This window comes from Eublepharis macularius, chromosome 7 (assembly GCF_028583425.1).
Source record: "Eublepharis macularius isolate TG4126 chromosome 7, MPM_Emac_v1.0, whole genome shotgun sequence".
Lineage (NCBI taxonomy): Eukaryota > Metazoa > Chordata > Lepidosauria > Squamata > Eublepharidae > Eublepharis > Eublepharis macularius.
The window spans coordinates 4,381,990-4,404,878 of record NC_072796.1 but is presented as its reverse complement, the minus strand read 5'-3'; the positions used below and the strand labels follow the sequence as shown (position 1 = coordinate 4,404,878).

The window sequence follows — 22,889 nt, the reverse complement described above, 5'->3', positions numbered from 1 at the left end:
GCAGTAAGAGAGGGAGCGTCTACTAGGATGATGGCCAGTTATAAAGTAAACGGTTGTCAGTGTGTGTGTGTGAATACAAAGTTGTACCTGTGTGATTAATCTGCATGAGACTGTGAGAATTGCTGTGTTGTCTCAGTTTGAGTATCTTTGTGTATATATTGTCGAAGGCTTTCACAGCTGGAGAACGAAGGTTGTTGTGGGTTTTCCGGGCTGTATTGCCGTGGTCTTGGCATTGTAGTTCCTGACGTTTCGCCAGCAGCTGTGGCTGGCATCTTCAGAGGTGTAGCACCAAAAGACCGAGATCTCTCAGTGTCTTTTGGTGATCTCTCTGTCTTTTGGTGCTACACCTCTGAAGATGCCAGCCACAGCTGCTGGCGAAACGTCAGGAACTACAATGCCAAGACCACGGCAACACAGCCCGGAAAACCCACAACAACCTTTGTGTATATAGTTGCGGGGGGGGGGGGTGTTGTACTCTTCCACCACCAGTCCTGGGCGGTGGTAAGAGCTTCTTTGTATAGGGCAAAAGGCAGCATGGTAAGCCCCTCCCTCACTGTACCCTCCCCTCTAGCTGCCGTGGTTTTTATGGCTCGTTGTTTGAAATATTTTCCTCCAGGTGTAAATTTTATTTCCTTTGATTTGAATGAAGTGGGATGGATAAACTCAGTGGCACTTGTTTTAATTGCTTTATAACAAGCCAGCTCTCATACCTACAGTAACACCAAAGAGCAAGTTCACTCAGCCTTCTGTTTTTGCATCCTTGACCATTGTGATCATTATAAAAAAAGTTTAATGGGGAAAATGGGCCAAGCAAAATATTTTCTGACAGAGAAGCTCAACTTTTTTCCAGCCCCCGGCCAGAATCCAGTCTGTGTTGCCAAAGAGACTTTCTGACCCAGTTGGTTGCAATGGAAGAATTGCTCTGTAATGCATTGAGGGATTTGGTGGTATCGGCATTGGGGTAGGGTGAAGCCTCTGGCACAGATTGGCAGAACTGATGTGGTGTTGAACATTCACAAATATTCTGTCTGTTGAGGGAATAGATTTGTCAGCCTTGGTACATTTACGGCAGTCTGTCTTCTGTAAGAGGCGAAAGGTCGGTTTGACTGAAAAAAAAAATACTCTGTTTTGGGCCTCTGGTCAGGAAAAGCTCTGAGCAAAATTGGGCACGTGAAGCCCAGCAAGCTCATAGGGAAGGATGTCGCCAGAAATAGGAACAGGGAGGCCAGAGAGAGAGAGAGAGAGAGAGAGAGAGAGAGAGGCTAAGGCCCAAGGGAGGGGAGCATTTTAAGGGGGACGTGGGAGGGAAAGGGCTGGCTGCTACAGAGAAGAGCCTCTGAGGGCATTAGAGCTGAATGTTGCTGGTGGGGGGTTATGGACTGACCAGGCAGTGCAACAGGCCTCCTGTTGCAGTGCCTCCAGGCAGGGTGTTCAAAGGTTTTGAAAGCAGATTGGACAGCAGGGACCAGCTGGGACAGGAGGCTCACAGAAGGAAAGAGAAGGGAAAGGATGCTTGCGGCCAGGGTAAAATCTCACCTGGATGAATCCCAGAGATGAGTGGCATTTTGAGCTGTTACCCGGAAGGGGACAGGCAGGCAAAGGGGACAAAGGGTTGCCTTGAATAGTGGGTTGCTGTGCAGGAATGAACATTTCCTTACCGAGAGCTGGCCTGGTGTTGGTGTTTAGGTTAGTGTTGGATTAGGATATGGAAGACCCAAGTTTGAATCCCTGCTCTGTCACTGAGGCTCCCTGGGTGACCTTGGGCCCGTCACGCTCTAAGCATAACCTATATTACAGGGATGTTATTAGGATGAAAATGGGGTGGGGGGGGGGGAAATGATGTAAGCCACTTTGTGTCCCCCATTGGAGATGAAAGTGGGGTATAAATAACAACAGCAAGAACAGTGTGCTTATGTACTGCTCTTCTAGACAGATCAATGCTCACTCAGAGCAGTGAACAAAGTCAGCTTTGTTATCTCCTCCATATAGCTGGGGAACTGGGGCTGAGAGGAATGGCTTACTCAAGGCCACCTGCTGAGCTCATGGCGGTAGTGGGATTCGAACCAGCAGAGTGCTGATTCACAACCCAACCACTTCACCACTGTTACAACTGCAGCATGTAGTGTCTCCCATCATGTCACTATGATCTAGTGACCGTAAGGGGTGAACGATGCCTAAGAGGGCTTCAGGTACCAGGTGCTGAATTTCACATTTGGATTAACCTGCCAGTTACCTGCTTGTAGGATGGACATTAATGGTAAGAAGGGAATACATGGAAGCTTTGCAAGTTGGACACCTTTATGCCCAGGGGCTAGCTCAGCCATATTCATCTATTGAGCAGGCTTCTACACTGGTAAAAGCAGCATAAGGGAGAAATGCCTGCAAGTTTGGTGTAGGGGTTAAGAGCGGCAGGACTGTAATCTGGAGAGCCAGGTTTGATTCCCCACTCCTCCACTTGAAGCCAGCTGGGTGACCTTGGGCTAGTCACGGCTCTCTGGAGCTCTCTCAGCCCCACCCACCTCACAGGGTGATTGTTGTTGTGGAGATAATGATAACATACTTTGTTGTTGTTGGGGATAATGATAACATACTTTGTAAACTGCTCTGAGTGGGCATTAAATTGTCCTGAAGAGTGGTATATAAATCAAATGTTGTTGTTATTATTATGAAGTAGCTTTTCTCATCATTTTAGGGAAATGCTCCAAGAAAGAGTTAACCTCTGCTGTACTTTTCCTTCTGTGCAGCACACACTGAAGCACGGGACCTCAAAGCAAGGCCCAGAGTAGAGGGCTGAGGAAGCTGCCCTACCCGGGTCCCACAAACTGTTGGTCTGTCTACACAAACCTGCCCAGGAGGGAGGCAGTGCAAACCTTAGGCTGGGCCTCCCTCAGCAGCATGGGAGAGATTGGCCTGGTGGGCAGCAGTGATGGCTTGAAATTTCACTTTACAGTGGAGGGTGTAAACAGAGGCCCTGGCAGTTCTGCCTCTGTAGAGGTGCTGTGGGTGGCATGTGAGGGCTGAGGCTCCCTTGGGTTAGCCCATTCTGACTTCCTCTCTTCCTCCAAGGTGGAGCCTGCGGGCTGGGCTGTATCCCGGGTGTCACATCACACAGTCCTTTTTGACACTCTGCAGAAAACCGCAAGCTAAGTTTTGGCAACTTGTCCTCAGACTATTCCTCTCGCCCCCGCCACCACTCAAGCTCAACTTTTTTTCCTGTGTTGTTTTGCTTTAATGTCTACACTGCTCTTGTTTGTCTAGCACATCACAACTCAGATGTGTTTTTCGTTCAGATAAATGCACTTACGCTCATGATAAGAACAAAGGGCCGGCATTAGGGAGTTTCTTTCCCCCTGCAGCTTTGACTGCAGCTTACTCAATGAAGCCAATCATTTCCTTCCTTTTTTGTGCCCTGTGATGAACATTCAGCCCGAGGTCCTTTTTTCTCCTTGGCTTATGTCGTCTCTTGGGGAGGGAGTCTCTGTAGCTGCTAAGCACTTGTTAAAAGATGTCGGGGCTTCCAGCAAGCCCCTTGTTTGATCACTCTGGAAAACTTTCTTTGGAATCACAAGCCAGGCCTTATTACAGCAAGATCAGAAGTTTGATTCATTTCTCTCTGCCTGGCCTAGGGACACGGCTAAAAGATCTTCAAAAGGCTATGGCTTCTTTTTATTATCAAGGAGAAAAGTGAAGCAGCCAGTAAATTGCCTTCTCTCCAGGCACAAGCCAACTTTGATTTGTGATGGTGCTGCTTCAGTGTGGTGAATCTGGAAAACACTCCTCCCTGGAATCCGCCCCCCCCCAAATAATTTCTGCCTTGTAAATGTCCTTTCTTCTTTTACCTGAAGAAGAGTCAAATAATCTTAATAGTGACATGTTTAAACCGCTTAGCAGGCCTAGGGAATAAAGGAATCAAAGGTTCAGAGCCGTCTCTTGAGGGCTCTTGTAACAAAAATCCTGGCTGTAGTTGTTTGCAGTCATTCTATTTTTAAAAATGGGTGGCAGGGAGGGGGGGGGAGTGCCTAGGGAGCTTTGATTCTGCAATGAGGCTTTCATTGTTTGTTTGTTTTTTTGGATGATGATCATTCATTTGGCTAAATAAGGGATAAGATGGCAGCAGAGATTGTTGAAGCCGTTTCTGTTTTTCCCCCCAAAGACATAATTAGAGAGGGAGAAAAAAAAAGCTGTTCACAGACTTCATGCCTTTCTTTTTTGCTTTCTAAACACGAGGCTTAAAAACGTATTTGAATCCATCTTGTCATTCTCAAATAAAATGAAAGAATAACTTAGGCAGAGTTCCTTGCTACTTAATCTTCAGATTCTGTCTGGCTGTCTTTGACTTGCACAGGGTTGTAAGGGTTTGCTTTCTTGTTTTCGTTTTGTCTGCCAAGCTTTTTCTTCCTAGAATGTGAGGTCCAGTGAAGAAACTCTCAAGCCAGGTAGAATAAAGTAAAGGTACTTGAATACTGTGTAGAAAGTTGGCGAAAAGCTTACTTACAATATCCTTTGAAAGGAATTTTGAAACGGGGCTCAGTTTCTTAAGCTGCCGCCTTCTTGTAAACGGAGTTGTCTAGATTGTGTCACTTGCTAACACCAAACCCAAGAGTCTTTGTGTGCAGCAGCTCAGCTGACTGTCCCTGAGGTGTATTTTCTGCTGAGTTTCCCTTACGTTCCATAGCCGGACACCCTGAAAGGAAATTTTCTATCTGGGGACAGATCGTTGTACTGAACTGGGGCACAGTATGGAGGAAAGCGGAATAAAGGGGCCCTTTCTGTGCATTCCAGGTTGTTGTTTTTCACTAACACTTGTATTAACTGGAGCTCAGGCTTGACGTTTCTCCTCTCGTCTCTGGGTATCAAACAGGAAATTTAGGGGAGAGATTGAGGCAGCTGTGGGGGCATCGCTTGGGTGGAGGGAGAGGCCATATGATGTCATTTCTTTTACCTTGGTGCAAGCTTTCCCCACATTCTTGGTCTGCAGGGACTTCAGGAGCAACACTGCAAAGTGTGTATTTATTTTCATTATTTATAATCTGCCTTGCTCAGTGAAATTTAAGGTAGATTTTATAGTGTGTTAATATGAACTAGTCTGGAGCATCCCATAAACAATGCAGTAGGTTACAGCAACAGTCAGTACACAGTAGTATAATCTGCAGTCCCTATCCCTTCTTCAGAGTATCTATCTAAACCATTTTGATACAGTACAGCCCTCCTGCAAAATAGCTCTCCTGAATAATTCAGTTTTGTGAAATTTGCAGAAAGCCAGAAGAGTGGGAGACTTCCTAGCCTCACTAGGCAGGCCGTTCCGCAAGGTAGGTGCCACAACACAAAATGCACATGTGCGGACAGTTGTTGATTTTGCCCATGGCCCCTACAGAGCACCATATTTTGATGAGTGGAGCAGACACGGCTGAGCATAGGGGGAGAGGTGGTCCCATGGATATGATAGACTAAGACCATGTGATAGTCCAGACTTTGAGTTGAGCCTCTTAACTGATAGGAAGCTAACGGAGTGACTGTAGAATGGGAATAATATGCATGCTCTGTCTAGCTCCTGATAACAACCAAGCTGCAGCATTTTGCACTAAGAGCCAAGCTACAAGAGACGAATCAGACGAGGAGGAGCACGTGAAGGGAGTCGCAGTGTTAGCTGGGAAGCTGAGTTTTAAAAGAGATCGGAAGGCTTTGTCAATTTCCCCCCTCTACAGAGCCAGGGAGATCCCTGCCTAGAGGGTTTGTTAATTCCCTCTTTGCCTCCCAAAGATTCTGTCAGTTTCACCTCCCCTCCTAAGAGGAAAAGAGGAAATAAGCCCTCTGAGCAGCATCTCCCTGGCTCTGTAGAGAGGGGAAATTGACAAAGCCTTCTGATCTCTTTTAAAACTCAGCTTCCCAGCTAACATTGGAACTCCCTTCATGTGCTCCTCCTCGTGTGATTCGTCTCTTGTAGCTTGGCTCTGTGTGGAGTCTCCAAATTTACATCAAGAGGAGCCCTATATAGAGCGCGTTACTGTGGCTTGGATCCAGTGGCCAGTCTTTGTGTTAAGGTAAGGGGCCACCTTACCTTAATGAGTTCAGAGAAGGCCTTTTTGCTTCTTTTGGATGAGAAGGCACACTGGAGACTAAGGATTCCTTTGCAATATCTTTTTTATTTATCGATATGCAATGATAACTGAGTAGACGGAAGTGGGCTCCTTAACAGAGGCAGAGAAACAGCAGCTGTGGCTTCATATTCCCAGTGCAGCAGCACGAACACACTCTGAACACACTCACCCACCCAGCCACAGGCTGCTTCCAGTTCAGCTAGCTCCCAATACCCTTGTTTCCCAGTTCAAATGGCAAAAGCACAGTTTCTCCCTACCCATCCCGTGCCCTGAAGGGGAATGAAATCCAGCCATTAAGGATTATTTCTTTTTGTGGACTCTCTGCCTGCTCTTCAGTTGCTTGGTGACAGCTGCATTTCACAGTGCTGAAGATGGTTAACTGAGACAAAGGCAGAGCTCAGGCAGGCTAGGCGGCCGACTTGGCTGCTTCTGCTTTGACTTCCAGAATCCTGTTTGTAGTCAAACTCTCCCACTGTCTTCCTGTTTTCTGAGACACATTCTCTCTCTGCAGATTTGGAATCTGCACTCCGTAATCAAAAGGGCTGGATTTATTTGGGGCCACTACTTTTACCTAAGAGCTGCCCTTTCCAGTTGTGTCTTCTTTGCAAATGACCATGTTTGTTTAAATGTCACTTGAATGGCTTCCAAATTACACCTCCATGGCTGAGAGTCGATGCAGTTGATGCTTGAGGGCCTCAGTGGGTTCTCTGATGTTTCCACTCCACTTGCTTGCGCTGCTGAAGTTTCAGGTTTTTGCAATGCTAATCCCATTGCATTGACTTATTGGATGTTCCATCCTGTTATTTTTTAAAAAAAATTAGGTTATTTATAGTCTGCCTTTCTCACTGAGACTCAAGGCAGGTTACACAGTGTGCACAGATTACACAGACAGATTTGTGTAGGATTGGTTTAAGAACCAATCTTTCATATTGAAAATTTCCAAAACATTTTGGCAGCAAGGAACTCCTCCCTTCAAGAGCCTCCCCGCCCCCAGTCAGTCACTAGTGAGGGGTCTTGCTTTCCACTGGAGTGTTTTTGGTGGCCATTATGGGAATCCGTATCCTTAAACGCAGAGGTGCTATAAAATGGCAGCTCAGTAGTAAATCAGCATATTAGCTGGGTTCTCTTGGCCATTGGATTGATCAAAGAGCTTAGAATTGGATCTGGAAAGGAACAAAAGGTCTAATCCTAGGTTCAAGTAGGGGCTTCCATTCCACATTGTCTACACTTCCCAAACTTTTGGTCATATTGTGTCAGAAGTGGAGAGTGGGATCTCTCCCATGTATCTCATTTCATGGGGGAGCAGAACAGATAATTCAAGCAAGTGAGTCAAACTCATTTTCTTTGCTGTGTTTTATAGATTACAGCAAAGTTTTTCATTATGTGGATCATGAAAAGCTATAGATAGTGTTAAAAGAAATGGGGGTGCCACAACATCTGATTGTTTTGATGCGCAGCCTGTACTCCGGACAAGAGGCTACTGTTAGGACAGAATATGGGGAAACAGAATGTGTTGTCCAGTATTTTAGTGTCCTGGAAAAGAGGCATAATAAAAACATTAGTAGACTGTGCAAGACGGATATGTGAACCGCACTTTCTCAACGAGGAAACTAATCATCTAAACCACGCACTTCAAGCAAATGGCTACTCCAGAAATGAAATCAGAAGAGCAATTAAACCAAGGATAAATCAAACAACCAAGGAAAAACAGTCTCCCACAGGAAAAGTGTTTTTGCCATATATCAAAGGAATCACTGATCAGATGGGAAAGCTTATGAAAAAGTACAACCTTCAAGCAGTATTCAGACCCACTAGAAAAATACAACAGGTGCTATGATCAGCAAAAGACAGTAGAGACCCCCTCACCTCTGCAGGAGTATACCGCATACCCTGCAGCTGTGGACAAGTTTACATCGGGACCACACAGCGTAGCATCCAGACAAGAATAAAAGGACATGAAAGACACTGCAGACTTGGCCATCCGGAAAAATCAGCAGTGGCTGAACATAGCCTAACTCAAACAGGACACAGTATCCTGACACAGTATCCTATTCCAGGACACTAAAATACTTGACAACACTTTCAACTACTTCGTCAGATTGCACAGGGAAGCCATTGAAATTCATTAGCATAAGCACAATTTCAACAGGAAAGAAGAGACCTTAAGAATGAATAGAGCATGGTTTCCAGTCCTGAAAAACACCAGGCTAACAAAATACTCTATACCCGACAATAGCCCTGCAGAGAAGATTAGCATATCAAGCACCAATCCATATGCAAAAGAACCTCCTCAGGATACAGTGAAGCCTCCCTCCATTAGCATTCCACACCTGGGAAACTCTTACAGGATGACTCAGAGCAACCCTACCTTCCTGAGTAGATATAAATTATCTGCCAACTTCTTTTCCACACTGTGACACTGAGAGATCTCTGTCTTTTGGTACTACACCTCTGAATATGCCAGCCACAGCTGCTAGCGAAACGTCAGGAACTACAACGCCAGGACCACGGCTATACAGCCCAGAAAATCCACAACAACCATCGTTCTCCGGCCGTGAAAGCCTTCGACAATACTTTCAGTCTAACCTACCATTGCAGAGTTGTTGTTGTGAGGGTAGAATGGAGGAGAATCATAGAATAATAGGGTTGGAAGGGACCTCTCGGGTCATCTAGTCCAACCCCCTGCACAATGCAGGAATATCACAAATACCTCCCCCAACCCCAACATACCCAGAGACCCTTACTCCATGCCCAGAAGATGGCAAAACACCATGATGTAGGCCACTTTGGGACCCCCATTGGGGAGAAAGGTGGAACATAAATGAAGTCAGTGAATTGAAAGCTTGCGTACTCCTACCTCAACGGAAGTTGTTTCCGTTAAAGGCATCCTGCGTGCTTCAGTCATAGAGGTATAAGAGTTGCGCTTGGACAGAGAGGCAGGAACATGCTTATATACCATGCCACACTTGTTTTATTTAATTAAAACATTTTTATGCCACCTTTCCACCCAGTTCAGAGCCCCTGTAATCCAAGCCTCTGAAATAGAACTGTATCTGGAGTTTGTCGAAGCTGTAGTCGATTCAGTAGAGAACTCATTGGGAGGTTAACACAAAAAAAGATCCTCTGTTTTTAAAGATCTTTTTCTGTTTTACAAAGCTTGAGTGAATTATTTGAAGTTGTTTGGATCCGTGAGTGAACGAAGGCTCTCCATTCCTTCATGCACAGCTCACTTTAGCAGTGCGGCTTAGAGAGGCCACTTCCTTTATAACTATCTGTTGTATGCATATAAGGCAAAGCCGTTGCAATTCTTCTAAATTTAGACATATTTTCCCGATTAGTGTGGCTCACTTAGCCATCTGGGCAGGAAAGAGTTAATCTTGGGCCAGTTTTTCTGCATTTGAAAAACGGAGTCTTGCTGGGCTGGGTGAGCAACCCCTGGAGAGAGAAAGGTGCTGCTCCCTCCGAAATCCAGGACTTGTACCCTAGAAGGGGTTGAAGAAATAACCAGAAAAGAAGCACTAAAATGAAAATGCTTGTGTAGAAATGCTTGACTAATTTTATTTTAGATTTCTCATTCTCCCTGTCCCTTGGGCTCAGGCTTAGTAACAATTTTAAAATGTAAAACTTAACATAATTTAAATTCGAAGCTGACTTCTCTCCTGAATGCTCTGGGCAAACCACAATAATTTGAAGCAGATATAAAATAGGTATTTTTAAAAAGCAGATTAAGAAACATAAGAAATGTTAAAGCTTTTTTTTTTTTAAGTTAAAAGCTACAACTAAAATACCTGTGCTGTCACCAGCCACCTTAGAAGTCCAGACCTAGATTTTGTTGGGTATTTCAGAGCAAGAGGGCTGTTGCTAAGAGCCTCTGCTTCCTTGACCTTGCTCTTTGCTGGCATTGGCTGACTGGAGAGCTAGCCAACAGAAAGACTCTGGCTTTTAGTCCTCCAGATACTATCTGTGTCTCATCAGCTCACTGGATCTGCATGCCAAAAGAGTCCTGTAAATTAACATTAAAAAGTATAACTGTTGCCTCCTGCGGTGGTCATGTTGCTATATGTTTTCAAATTTTTAACTTCTTTTATACCCCGCTTTTCACCCCAGTGGGCACCTAAAGGGGCTTGCATCATTCTGTGTTCCTTCATTTGATACTCACAACGACGCTGCGAGGTAGGTAAGGCTGAGAGTGTGAGACTGACACAGGTTACCCAGTAGAGCAGGGATTGGATCCTGGTCTCCCAGATCCTTGTTTGACACACTCCGTCTGCTGCACTATCCTGGTTCTCACAAATACAGCTGCAAGGAGGTTTTAAAAGGCAGAAAGCAATGTCAGTCTGGGCTTTTGGGGAAAAGAGATTGCTTTCCATGCGCAGGTATAAGAATTTTTCTTTGAGAGTTGGTAAATCAGACTCCCTATCACAGAATTAGCACCCATGCGATACTCAGATTTATCTGATATTTAAGTTGTGTTCTCTGAAATGTCAAACTCTGAAAGTTTCAGTTAAGAGTAAGCACAAAAGCTGGAATGCTGGGCTAAAAATGATTCGGATAAAGGAACAGAGGGAATGCTTATTAAATTTGCAGATGATACTAAATTGGAAGGGGTAGCAAATACGGTATAAGACCGAGTCAGGATACAGGCTGGAAAACTGGACTAAAACAAATAAAATGAATTTTGACAGAGATAAATATAAAGTTCTGCATTTAAGTAAGAAAAATCAAACGCATAATTATAGGATGGGGGAGACTTGTCTTGGCAGTAGTATGTATGTGAAGGATCTAGGGGTCTTAGTAGACCATACACTGAACATGAGTCAGCAGTGTGATGTGGTAGCTAAAAGACAAGTGCGATTTGGGGCTGTATCAACAGAAGCATAGTATCCTGATCATGCAAAGTGTTGGTATCACTCTATCCTGCTCTGGTTAGACCTCACCTAGAGAATTGTGTTCAGTTTTGGGCTCTATATTTTAAGAAGACAAGCTGGGCAACAAAGATGGTGGGGGGTCTGGAGACCAAGTCCTATGAGGAAAGGTTGAAGGAGCTTGGTATGTTTAGCCTGAAGAGGAGACGACTGAGAGGTGATATGATAACCATCTTTAAGTGCTTGGAGGGCTGCAGTAGAGACGATGGTGCGGAGTTGTTTTCTGTTGCCCCAGAAGGTCAGACCTGAACCAACAGCTTGAAATCAAAAGAGTTTTCAGCTAAACATTAGGAAGAACATCCTGATAGAGCGGTCTCTCAATGGAACAGGCTTCCTCGGGAGGTGGTGGGCTCTCCTCCTTTGGAGGTTTTTAAGCAGAGGCTAGATGGCCATCTGAAAGCAATGCTGATTCTGTGAGCCTGGGCAGATCATGAGGGGGAGGGCAAATGGGTTGCATCAGCGCTTGGTTTACGTGGCCCTTCTTACACACCCAGGGTGGTGCCAATCATCACCTTGGGGTTGGGTCGGATGGTGGTTTTCCACAGGCTGGTCTGGCTTGGGATCCTGAAGGTGTTTCGTCATCTTCTGGGCATGGAGCGGGGGGTCACTGGGGCAGTTGGGGGGTGTTTGTGAATTTCCTGCATTGTGCAGGGGGTTGGACTAGATGACCCTATGATTCTAAGGCACAGACAAAGAGTTTAGCTAAAGACAAGCATGCTGCTTTTCACCTGGACCCTGACTGGGAGTTTTCTAACGTGATCTGCTGGAGTTTGGATGACCCCCACCTGCTCCCCCCTCTGTTCCTAGCAATGGGCTTCTGTGGCCTCATAGGACCTTATGCCCATTTCTGATCTGACCCAAAGAGGAATAGCCCTGCTGGGTCGACGATCTACTGCAGTTTCATTCCCTCAACAGCAGCCAGCCTCCAGCTCCTGGGGAGCCCCGTCCCGGCAAGCAGGTCATGAAAGAGCAGCGACACCCCACCCCCCGCCCCGGTTTGTCACCCACCAGCTGATTTGCCGCTGCTGAGCTTGCCGCTGCTGTTTAACGTGTGTGGTTAATAAATGGATTCTTTGTAATTTTGTTACTCTCCCTTTTAAAAGTCAGTGGCCTAAATTGCAGTCTGTGAGAGCAGATTCCAAAAGTGTATTATCCTTTGTGTGGAAGAGGGTTTTCTTTTATATGTCCTGAACCTGCTGCCTGTTTGCTTGATGTCAGTTTTTGTGCTGTAGTATCTTGTTCCTTCCCGGGCCTTAAAGTCCTGAGTTTGCTGGGTTAATACAGTTGAAGTTGAGGCTTTATTATTTTATTACTGTTAATAACATTTTCCCCACCCTTCCTCTAACAAGTTCAGGGCAATGTATGGGATTCTGTCCTCCTAAATTTTATCCTGATGTCACCCCTGTGCAGTATGTTAGGCTGAGAAAGACAGTGACTGGGCTGAGCATCCTGTAAGGGAAACTGAGCAACGCTGTGTGTCCTTGGGCCCTACAAATTCAGTCCCTGTAGACCTTGTCATGGTTGGAGCTTTTCTTGAATTGAACACTGAATTTTTTTTTTATCACAGGCTAAAAACCTGGACTTCCGCAGGAAGTGGGACAAAGATGAGTATGAAAAGCTTGCGGAGAAACGGCTCACAGAAGAGAGAGAGAAGAAAGATGGTTAGTAATGTAGAGATGATGGGAATGTGTGGCAGATTCCTTTAGGGAGTCCCTGGCAACTTTATAGGTTGGAGAGATTCAGTATGGAAAATGGCAGAAAAAGACAGCAGGCCATTTCTTCCTCTGGTCTTTCTCCTTCCAGAATGAGTTTTAATAAGCTCATTCCTTTCCTCATATGGTAACCTGCGTTGACAGACAAAGTGAACGTGAGAGTTCATGTGCACTTAGAAACGGGGGGGGGGGGGGGCGTTTAAAAAGTAAATTTCTTGAGAGGGGTCTGTGTTCTTGAGCCTCTTCCTTCCAGTGAAGAGATAAATGACATTATGCATTGAAAGAGAATTTTAAATTCTCATTTTATGACAACCTTGATTTCTGTTTAAGGCAAACCAATACAGCCTGTCAAGCGGGAGCTTCTTCGGCACCGGGACTACAAGGTGGACTTGGAATCCAAACTGGGGAAAACCATTGTTATCACTAAAACAACTCCTCAGTCTGAGATGGGCGGGTGAGTCGCCTGGAGTTCTCCCGATACCATCACTGTTTCATGGGGCGTTTTGGTACAGCAGTGTGTCCTCCCTGGGATTTGAGTCTCTGTACCTCTGTATCCCGAAGGGGAAGACTCTTCAGGGTCTAAGTGAACGTTGGACGACTCATCTTTCCCAGCCCAGTTCTCCAAATTGCATGGACCAGGGCCATCACCTCCAGGGAATGCTGGGGGGAAGGAAGGAAGCATAGTTACCAGCCATCCAGAAAAACATGTGCACAACCTGCTAGAAAAGTAAGGGGCAAGGCTTGCGCAGTTCAGCGCTCTGCTCAGGTACCAGAATTTCCAAAGTTGGCCATCCTGAAGGGAACCTGCCTGGTCTTCCGCTTCTGTGGCATCTTGATGCTGACAAAAAGTCTGTAGGGGGACAAGAAAGGAACTGCTGGCCTTCGGGGCGTGCACATTCGCACCCGGGCCCCCAAACCTGGGGGGTGTTTTCAAAGCTCTGTCCCCTCTGCCCTTCCGCCCAGCCCCCCTCTCAGGCTCTCTCTGGTGCCGTATTCCATGTGGCATCTTCGGGCCATGACCCAGATGGTCAAAAACCATTTTGGTGGGAATGTCAAGATAAATGGAAAGCTTTTTAAAAATTATATAGCTGAAAATTAAGAACAAAATTAAATTAACAAAGAATGATAGAAGGAAAGAATTACATAATACATGATTATAATAAAATGTTAATAGTTGATAAAATGTTATTAGATACAAAGACATGGTAAAGATAGAATAAGATATTTATAGAAGTGAAATATCAAAAGTGGGTTTAAGTAAGTTCAACTTAAATGTGTGTATGTCGTTTTTATTTTAACGTAGTGTATAATTTATGTTTGGAAATTGAAATAAAATATATATAAACAAAAAAAAGTGCAAATGGGTAAATGAATCCAGCCATGCAAGGAAAGAATCAGGTGTCCCTGTCTCGCTTTCTGAGATGCAGGCTGTTCTCTCCTTGCTTGTCCTTGCAGTACCTGGAGGTGTCAATCGCTGTCGCTTCCCCTGTAAGGAAGAGAAAATGAAGCAGAGAGAGCATAATGTGTCCGTGCCAGAAGTAGGAAGCCAGGCTTCCAGTGTGTGTGGAATATCCCATACCCTTTCCCCCCAGAAGTACAGAGGAATATAAGATGGAGTTTTAAAAAATAAAATCCTGTCCTTGTATCCTCCCCAGATCCTAACAGGCGGTGTGTGTGTTTTTTTTAACAAAAAGAATAATTGAGTGCTTCACTTCCCCCTGTCTTACAAAGATAAATACCTAGAGATGAGAAAGAGGAGCTGATTAAGGGCTCCGTTAAATCAGATTGAGGACTGAGTGCACAAATAGCAAGGAGTGAAGATTTGGAGATGCTTAGAAGAAATGGTGAAGCCGCTGATGGAGAGAGGGGAAAAGGCTTGGGGGAGTATTTCAGTGGGGCACGTCTCTGAGCACCTATGAAGAAAAATTGCCCCTTTGACCTTTTTCTGAAAGTTCAGTAATATTTGCTACTACATTATTTTGTAGCCTTCCCCCTCCCTCGCCACTGGGAACTTCTTGTAGAATAACCTTCTCTTATTTGGCAGCTGATTTTTGTTTGTTTTTTTGTTTCAGGTATTATTGTAATGTCTGTGACTGTGTTGTGAAAGATTCCATCAACTTTCTGGATCATATCAATGGCAAAAAACGTAAGGAAAACATGTTTTTTCTTTTGTCTGCTTGGTTGCCAACCTGAGTACAAGGCTATGAAATCCCCATAAGAAGCTGTTCCCTGTCGGTCTTTAGCAGCCTTTCAGCCCATGGGACCCCCCTCTCCGATTCTGCTTTTTCCTGATTGGAAGGTCCCAAATGATGTGCAGATGCTCCTCATCTTCTTGGGACTGCTGCCTTGTAGAGTCTGTCTTCATGCTCAACGTGGGCTTGAATCTAAGAGATGGTGTGGAGGGACTATATATCCTGGGACCAGGGCTTTTTTCTGGGGAAAGAGGTAGTGCAACTCAGTGGGTTGCCCTCGGAGAAAATGGTCACATGGCCGGTGGCCCCGCCCCCTGATCTCCAGACAGAGGGGAGTTGGGCAATCTACACGCTCAGTGGTGCGTAGGGCAATCTCAACTCCCCTCTGTCTGGAGATCAGGGGGCGGGGCCACCGGCAATGTGACCATTTTCAAGAGGTTCCAGAACTCCGTTCCCCCGCGTTCCCCCTGAAAAAAAGCCCTGCCTGGGACTATATATCCCTCCGTCCTCCTCTCTCTCGCCCTGTGACTTCAAGTCTTTTATGGCTTGGCACTGACTGCAGACAGACAAATGGCATTTGAATGAGAAAAAAGCTTGGGATGAAGGGAGTGGCGGGATGTGTCTGCTATGGGCTCCACAGCCTTCCATCATCATTGACACTTAAGGGTGCCTGTGGACCTGTTGCTGCCTCTCGTCCCTAAGGCAGGAGCTGTTTTCACGAACTCCATTTAATGGGAAAGCTAGCTACTGCCTTTGTGTCCCCTCCAGTTTAGGACCTTGCAAGCAGTTCACGTCATCTGAGCTTCAAGGTTTCAACACTGCAATGTTGCTTCAGAGCCTTTTTCCGGTGATGCCAGACATTGGACTTGGGGAATATTTGAGCTTTGCCACTGAGCTTGTTCCACTTTGTTCCACCCTATGAAGTAGTCTAGCAGCTGTTTACTAAAGGTTTGATGGCTGCTCCGCTCCATTTCCCCCTCCCCAGCCTTTGTTGCTCTTCCTGTGTATCCAGGACGATGCACAGGAAGCTGAGCATAGGAATGTATTCCCTTCTGCAGCTTCTCTTGGGCTCGCTAGCCCTGAGGAAGAGACAATGGTAATTAATAGGTTTTTATGTAATTTGCAATTGAGCCTTTGCTAAATGAGGGAGCATCTCCTGTCAGCTCTTCCATGCACTATAAAGGCCGCTGGAAGCAAAGTTCTTTCATTGGTGATCTAAATCCTTTATTGAAGTTTGGAAGCTGCGTTGGTTTTTAGATACTTTCATCTGCATCACCTTGTCCTTGAAGAATTCTAAAAGCTTGACAGCTGTCACTCAGAAAGAACGAATTGGGGATCTTGCTGGTGTCCCTGATGAATCCAGCCTTTCCCTCCTCCTCCTCGCACTTAGTGACTCCTTTGATGTTGGGGTGGTTGCACAAGGAAACCCAGCAGACGGCAGCCCTTTAAATTGCACTGCAGGGAGGCTGAGCCTCTGCCTCTCCATCTGGAGCAAGCCACTGTCTATAGCAATCGAAAACGACCAAGTCTCTGTAAAATCCCCTCTGGTGGTGCTGTGGAGACGTTCGGCTCCTCTGCACGCTGGGCTGCTCCCCAGCAACAGTTTGCCACGATGGAGGTAGACTCCATGCCGTGCGTTTGGAAGCAGGCACGACACAGCGCCAGTTCATTCTAGTCTCCCTTATTCCTAAGCAATAATATCCACCTCTTCTCTGTTGCCAAGTAACAGCTGTTGCCCACAGGGAAGTAGTGTGGACCTACTATTGTTTTTCCCTCAAACAAAACTCTGATGGATATACAATATTTGCTTTATTAATGTGTGTGTGCGTCTGTTGTGTTTGCCAGACTGCATCTTGGATGAATGCTTCTGAGGTATGAATACCATTTGGAGTTTTTCTAATATATAGGAACATAGCCCTGAGCATTCATCTGATCAGGTATCTTATTTTGCTTATGGAGGAATTTTCATCCTGCCTTTGAGCCGAAGCTCCCAAGTTGACTCTCAGTAGGAGTTAAATAGAAAATAATTAATCATACCATAAAGATAGCAAACCCACGATAGATCTGCAAAATCGGCATTAAAATAGCGGTGAAAGTAGAAAGCACAGCAGTAAAAATGTATCTAAACTATTAAAGGCTCAGGAAAATAAAATTGCCTTCAGTTGGGGGCTGAAAGCTGTCGAAGTCGTCACTGATGAAATGTCACTTGTTGCTGCTTGACTAATAGCTTGTTTCGATGGCTCTCGTGTTCCCTCGTGCCTCCTTTCTCCCTTTGCCCATGGAGAGAGAATGAAGGCCTTGGAACTCTTTGTGACCAACTCCGGTTTGCTATATCCTCAATATACAGGCCAACCAACTGTGGTTTGCCCAGGTACCTGCATCAAACAGGAGATTGATTCAAAGCTTCTCAGACCAGGAAGCCTCTGGTTGTGCTCTGCACATCACGAGACGGGAGCGCTCACGAGCACAAGAAGCAACTGTGTTTTTGCCCCATCACGGACAGACAGATTGAATGGGGCATCTGGATGCAGCCCATGTCTTAGAGTCAATAAATGCAAATCTTTGTGCTTCTTCTTGAATCATTTATTTACTTTATTCTTCCTTGGCTTGTTCAAAACGCTGCCATTCACAGGTCCCTTCTGCCCCTTAGTAACCACAGTCATCTTTTGGTACGTCCTCCATACACTCATATAATGCAGTTTCGAAGCTAGAAAACCCTGCGTTTTCTAGATATATCTTGTAATTATTCCTCCCGTTTCTGCAAACCATTTATTCCTATTTTTGTAGAAATGTGTACCTCACTTTTCCCTTCAGTGTGAGAGCCACAGCATCTAATAATTTTTTTAAAAATTCTGAAACATGAATAAAGCCATGTTAAATGATAGCCAATAGCACCAAGTTAGTTGAAAGAGTAAGTTTTTTACCTTAATTCTAAATATCTTATGTATCAAATTTAGACACGTTCCTCTCTGAAGAGAGCTGCCAAGTTAAGGGGGTCGTTACTGGAAAAAAGGGCCCTGCTCTGGGCCTATACCCATTCCTTCCCATGTTAGATGGTGTTTCAAGAACACTTGTTCAATTAAGCTGTGCCTGCTCGAGAGAAAAGAGTAGAGCACAAAGCTTTTGTTGCCAGTTTCCAGAAGTTACAGGTACATTTGTCCAATAGGCAGACTTTTCTTCAGCCTCTTATGCAGCTTGAGGCACGCAGCCTACAGCTTTCACCAGCATGGTCACCCCAAACTGTTCTATGAGGCACCTTTTAATGGAAATGGTTCCTGCACACTTGGAAAGGACGTCATCAGAGGCCCCCGGAGGCTTTGAGTCAGTCATGCCTGAGGGTGGGGAGCAGTTGAATGGCTGGGATTCCTCCGCTTCACCTACTGGGTGACTCAGGGTCCCCCAGTGCCACATGGGTTATTAAGCAAGAGCTTGGTGAGCACGATTGCGTAACACTTTGCGCCAGCTAGGTGTACAAAGCTGTGCTTATGTTTGGGTTGGTGAGAAACGCAGCCAGCGCAGTGCTGGGCCAGTCTGTTTCTGATACAGCCCTTACACCCATTTCTTTTCTACAGGGATGCATGGATGAAAATTGTTTTTTGCATGGTATCATTTGGCCCTTAATCACATTCTGCATTGCTGAAAAGAATCTAGCGGAGTCTGGTGTTGTAATGAGAAATGCTAAGAGGAGCTGAACCAAAGTCACTAGGAAAATAGACCTTTGTGCTTCCAGATAGATTCTAGGCCAATGCTGGGCTCCTGAAATCCCACCCCCTGCCGCTGTGACTCTGGTTGTTGGTTCCCTCCTTGTGTAGATCAGAGGAACTTGGGCATGTCGATGAGAGTGGAGCGCTCGACGCTGGATCAAGTGAAGAAGCGCTTTGAAGTGAACAAGAAGAAAATGGAGGAGAAGCAAAAGGATTATGACTTTGAGGAGAGGATGAAAGAGCTCCGAGAAGAGGTCTGCGAGCCAAAAGGGAAACACCTTCCATGAGGGGGAAAAAGAGTTGGGGGCTTGAGTGCGCTGTTCAATTGCTGAAAAGAAACGTTTTGACTCTTTGGTGTAATGGATGCCAAGCGGCAGCCTTTCCACTCCAGCACCTCTGAATTAAATCGCTCTAGGTCCAGAGACTCTCCAGTGCTTGGGCAGGGAGCTCGGGCTGCCCGGGTCACATTCCTTGGGCTTCACTTCCTCAGCGGCCTGCAGGGGGCGTGCATGATTTTTCCTGTTGCTGTTCATTCTCTGCGCAGCAGCTGTGAGACGCTGGTCCTGTAGGGAGAGCTCAGTGCATTTTATTCTGTGCTTTCTGGGACCTCTTTTTCTCTTTGAAACCAAAGTGTGGTGAAAATCAGAGTGACTTCTCACCCCTTTCAGAGGCAAATGTGCTGTGGGGTGGACTGCCTTCTCCCTTACAGACAAAGGCAAGTCTCAGTTTTTAAACACTGTTCCTGCTTCTAAAAGGGGTGTGCGTCACAGTGAGACTTAACAGTGGCCATGGTGGAGTCTTCGGTGCCATATATAGCAGTGTGACCCTTCTAGAAGCAGAGTAAATCACCTATTTAACTCACTGGTTCATGTACGCACATTTGTGTGATTTGCATAATGTTAGGAACTTTCGCCTTTTCTTTGCATATAATTCAGGTTCATGCTGCATAATTCCAACACTTACCACATGTCCTGACTGGGGGAGCAGGAAAAGCAACTCAGTCTTCCCTTGTGTAATTTGAGGCAGCCCTCCACCAGTTAGGCTACAGGAGTTATTTGGACGCACCCTGAATTATCCTTCACACAAGCTCACCAGCCCTCTTTTCCTCTCCCGGCCTGTTTGGCTGCTGGGCAGGACAGGCTCTTGCTTGCCAGTCTGGGAAAGTGGAAGCAGTCATGTTGCATTGAGGATGCAACGGCTATTTTTTTAAAAAAATAAATAATTCCAACAACACCCCCCGTAATGATTTTCTCTGTTTCACAAACCCAGATGTGATTTTTCATGTCTCTGGATGTGGGAGCCCCGTGCTGCCCCTCTCTTGGGTGGGGGGTGGGGCTGCAAGCAAGAGTGAGCCCCATGAGCTTTGGCAGCTGCCAGGAGTCAGGCACTGAAGTCGGCCACACTTCTGCATCCCCCCAACACCAGTCTGGCACTGTTCCAGCACTTGCCATCTTGCTGAATGAAACATTTTGACTAGAGGAGTGGAAACCCTTTGATGCCAGAAATGCACACACACACACAGCCAACCGGCACTCGGCTTCTGTTCCAGTGAGCAGCTGTCACTCGGCTGCTCCAGCGGTTATCAGAGTCTGCAATTGTCTGTTGCCATTGTTTGGCCCCACGGTCAAAACAGGGTGGCAGTGCTGAGCCTGTGGCTTTCAGAGCAATGCTGCTTTTGCATCACTGTTGATTTCCAACGAAGTCTTTTTGGCATTCGCTTAAGAGCAGATGCTGATAGTGGCGGGGAGTTCTGGTGCAATCATTCTTCACATGTCGCTTCTCTGCAGGTGTCTTTGGGCCGCTGCCTTTTCAGCACTCTGCCGGGCCCCACTGTTTCCCTTTCACCCATTGTTTGTTCTTCAGACCAGAAGGCATTTCTGTCTCTGTGGCCCAGTTCCTTGGACTGAGTCTTCTCTTCATGAGGCTGGGCTAGGCAGGCAAGCTGGGCTCAGTTGACCATTGTTTTGCTCCCTTGTAGGAGGAAAAAGCCAAAGCCTACAAAAAAGAAAAACAGAGAGAGAAGAAAAGGAGGGCGGAGGAAGACTTGGCATTTGAGGAGGATGATGAAATGGCGGCCGTGATGGGTTTTTCTGGATTTGGCTCAACCAAGAAGAGCCACTGAGCAGCCTTGGACTTTCCTCTAGACGGAGCTTGTTTTCAGCCCAGGTGATACTCGAGAATCCTTGGACGATTTTGCAGGGAGTTTCTGTCTCGGTGCCCTGATAGGCATCGGCAGTGAGAGTTGGGAAGCAATTCCAGGCCTTTCCTGTGTGAGGCTGGCTGTGCCCTCCTCCTCGGCAGCACCCGCCTGCCTGCAAAGATAGCCCCACACTTGCCTGTACAATGGTAAACCTCAATATCAAATAAAGAACTTTTAAATTAGCATCCTGCCTTCCCCCAAGTCCTTCCGGTGCATTGGGTAGATCTGTTGCCATCCTTCCTTCCTTTGGAATCTCTTCATTTCCCATGAATAGGCTGCAGTTGTTTCTTCTGGAGCCCTGACTTCCCGGGGCTCACCTGAGGCCCCCCCCTCTTCCCTGCCTGCTTCCCACTTTGCGTTGTATGGCCTTGTGTGCACGAGAGACATTCTTCTGCCTATCCTTTTCTATTAATAAACAGATAAAATCCCATACATGGGCTTCTTTGGGAATTGTTCTTCTACCTTTGAAATCAGCAGAGTGTGTGTGTGTGTGTGTTAGCTTGTCAATTTGAGCATGGAGCTGTTTGCACTATGAGATTGCTGAAATTTCTTCCTCTTCTCTTCCAGTAGGGGGTTGATTTGTTTTCTCCTCTCTTGGTGTGGTAGGTAAGAGATGAGTTAGGTCTGCCAGGGCTTAAGTGGAGACACACTAGTTGGGTGGGGTGGGGTGGGGGGGAAACAGATGCTAATTGCTGGAAAGAGCAGCGGGTTGAAGAGTTCTGCCAGGTGATAGCTTTAAACCTCCATGACTTGAGCAGGCCGCTTTTCTGGGAGTATCTGTGTGTCTTTTTTGAAGCTGCAAATCCCCAGACTCGGGGTAGGCTTCCTAAGACTAAAGCAATGGACTGGAAGTCTTCTTTGGGTTTAATGGAGGTACTGAGAGATGGTCCCAAAAGAATCTGTTAAACAGATGATCCCTGAGGGTCTTGTCACTGTTGAACGCCCCTCCCTCAGTTTTGTTGGTGCCTGTAGTGGTGGGTGGCAAGAACTGGGGCTCCTTTGCCATCTTGACTTGTGCCAGAGAAGAGGTGCCTGTGGGGTTCCAGTTGCCTCTCACACCCCATGTTGTTTTCCTTGACGCTTGACTTAGGTCAGCCAAGCCCTCCATCGTTCACCCATTGCCTTTTTCAGTGTGGGGCGATTTCCATCTAGTGCTGCTGATTTTCTTGGTGCCTTCCTTTTTATATTGATGAAATCGTTGTTCTTGCCTTTCTCTGTACCTTTATCGAGTCTCGTAATGTCTTGAGCCTCCTTTCATAGACATGTAAAATAAATCCTATCCTGCCTTGCTGCTGGTTTAATTCCTTAATCTTATACTGCTGACAGCTTCATTGCCTCAGATATTTCCACTTCAATTCAGATTATAATCCCCATTGAAGACGCCATTGAAATGATACACAGCCCATAGCGCTGCCAGCAGAGATACAAATGTCCTTGGAGACTTGACCCTTAAAAAAAAAAAATCCTTTTAATGTGCTTCAAACTCCTTCTGTGCACCAAATGGAAATGACGATTTAATTCTAGCCACGTACCTGTCCCTGTGCAAACGGCAAGAGTCAACTCTGTTTGAATGTTTGAGAGGAATGAGGCCTGGGACTCAATGCCCAGAAAAATTGGGAGGAGGCAGGGGACGAAGGCAAGTTGTGGGGCTGTGCTCTTCCTTTCCTGCGCGTTCCGGAGTGCAGTGCAGTTTGGATGATTTTACCCCAGGTAGCCGCTTTGTCGCTTCTCGGGGCTCCCTTGTCCTGCTTAGACGCGTTTCCAAATGGCTCATTATTGCACATTGAACTAATTGAGTTTGGTTCGTGTTGATGAGAAATGGCATGGTCCAGTGGATCCCTGATGGCTCCGGGCCCTGGGACCTGCTGTGTCCTAATCCTGATTCCACGGCTGCCGCTGTGAGATCTTGACAGTGAGCTCTTCAGACCCAGATGCCTCGGTGCCCCTTGTTGTGCCAGAGATTCCAAGCGGCTGCTGGAGACGCTGAAGTCGGTGGCAGTTGTGGGGGGGGGGCACAATATCCCTTCCTTTCTCTGCCGGACTTTGTGCCCTTAGGGA

General features: G+C 46.2%; 1 protein-coding gene across 1 annotated transcript in view; it reads left to right on the top strand.

The window, feature by feature from the left end:
* The window catches only part of ZMAT2 (zinc finger matrin-type 2), a 31,400-nt gene extending 10,137 nt beyond the window's left edge, over positions 1-21,263 (top strand). The window contains exons 2-6 of the mRNA XM_054985098.1: positions 12,591-12,684; positions 13,066-13,189; positions 14,808-14,881; positions 18,740-18,885; positions 20,610-21,263. Of these exons, the coding sequence (XP_054841073.1) occupies positions 12,591-12,684; positions 13,066-13,189; positions 14,808-14,881; positions 18,740-18,885; positions 20,610-20,753 (582 nt within the window). The 3' untranslated portion in view covers positions 20,754-21,263. The remainder of the gene's footprint in view (positions 1-12,590; positions 12,685-13,065; positions 13,190-14,807; positions 14,882-18,739; positions 18,886-20,609) is intronic.
* Positions 21,264-22,889: the final 1,626 nt, after the last annotated feature.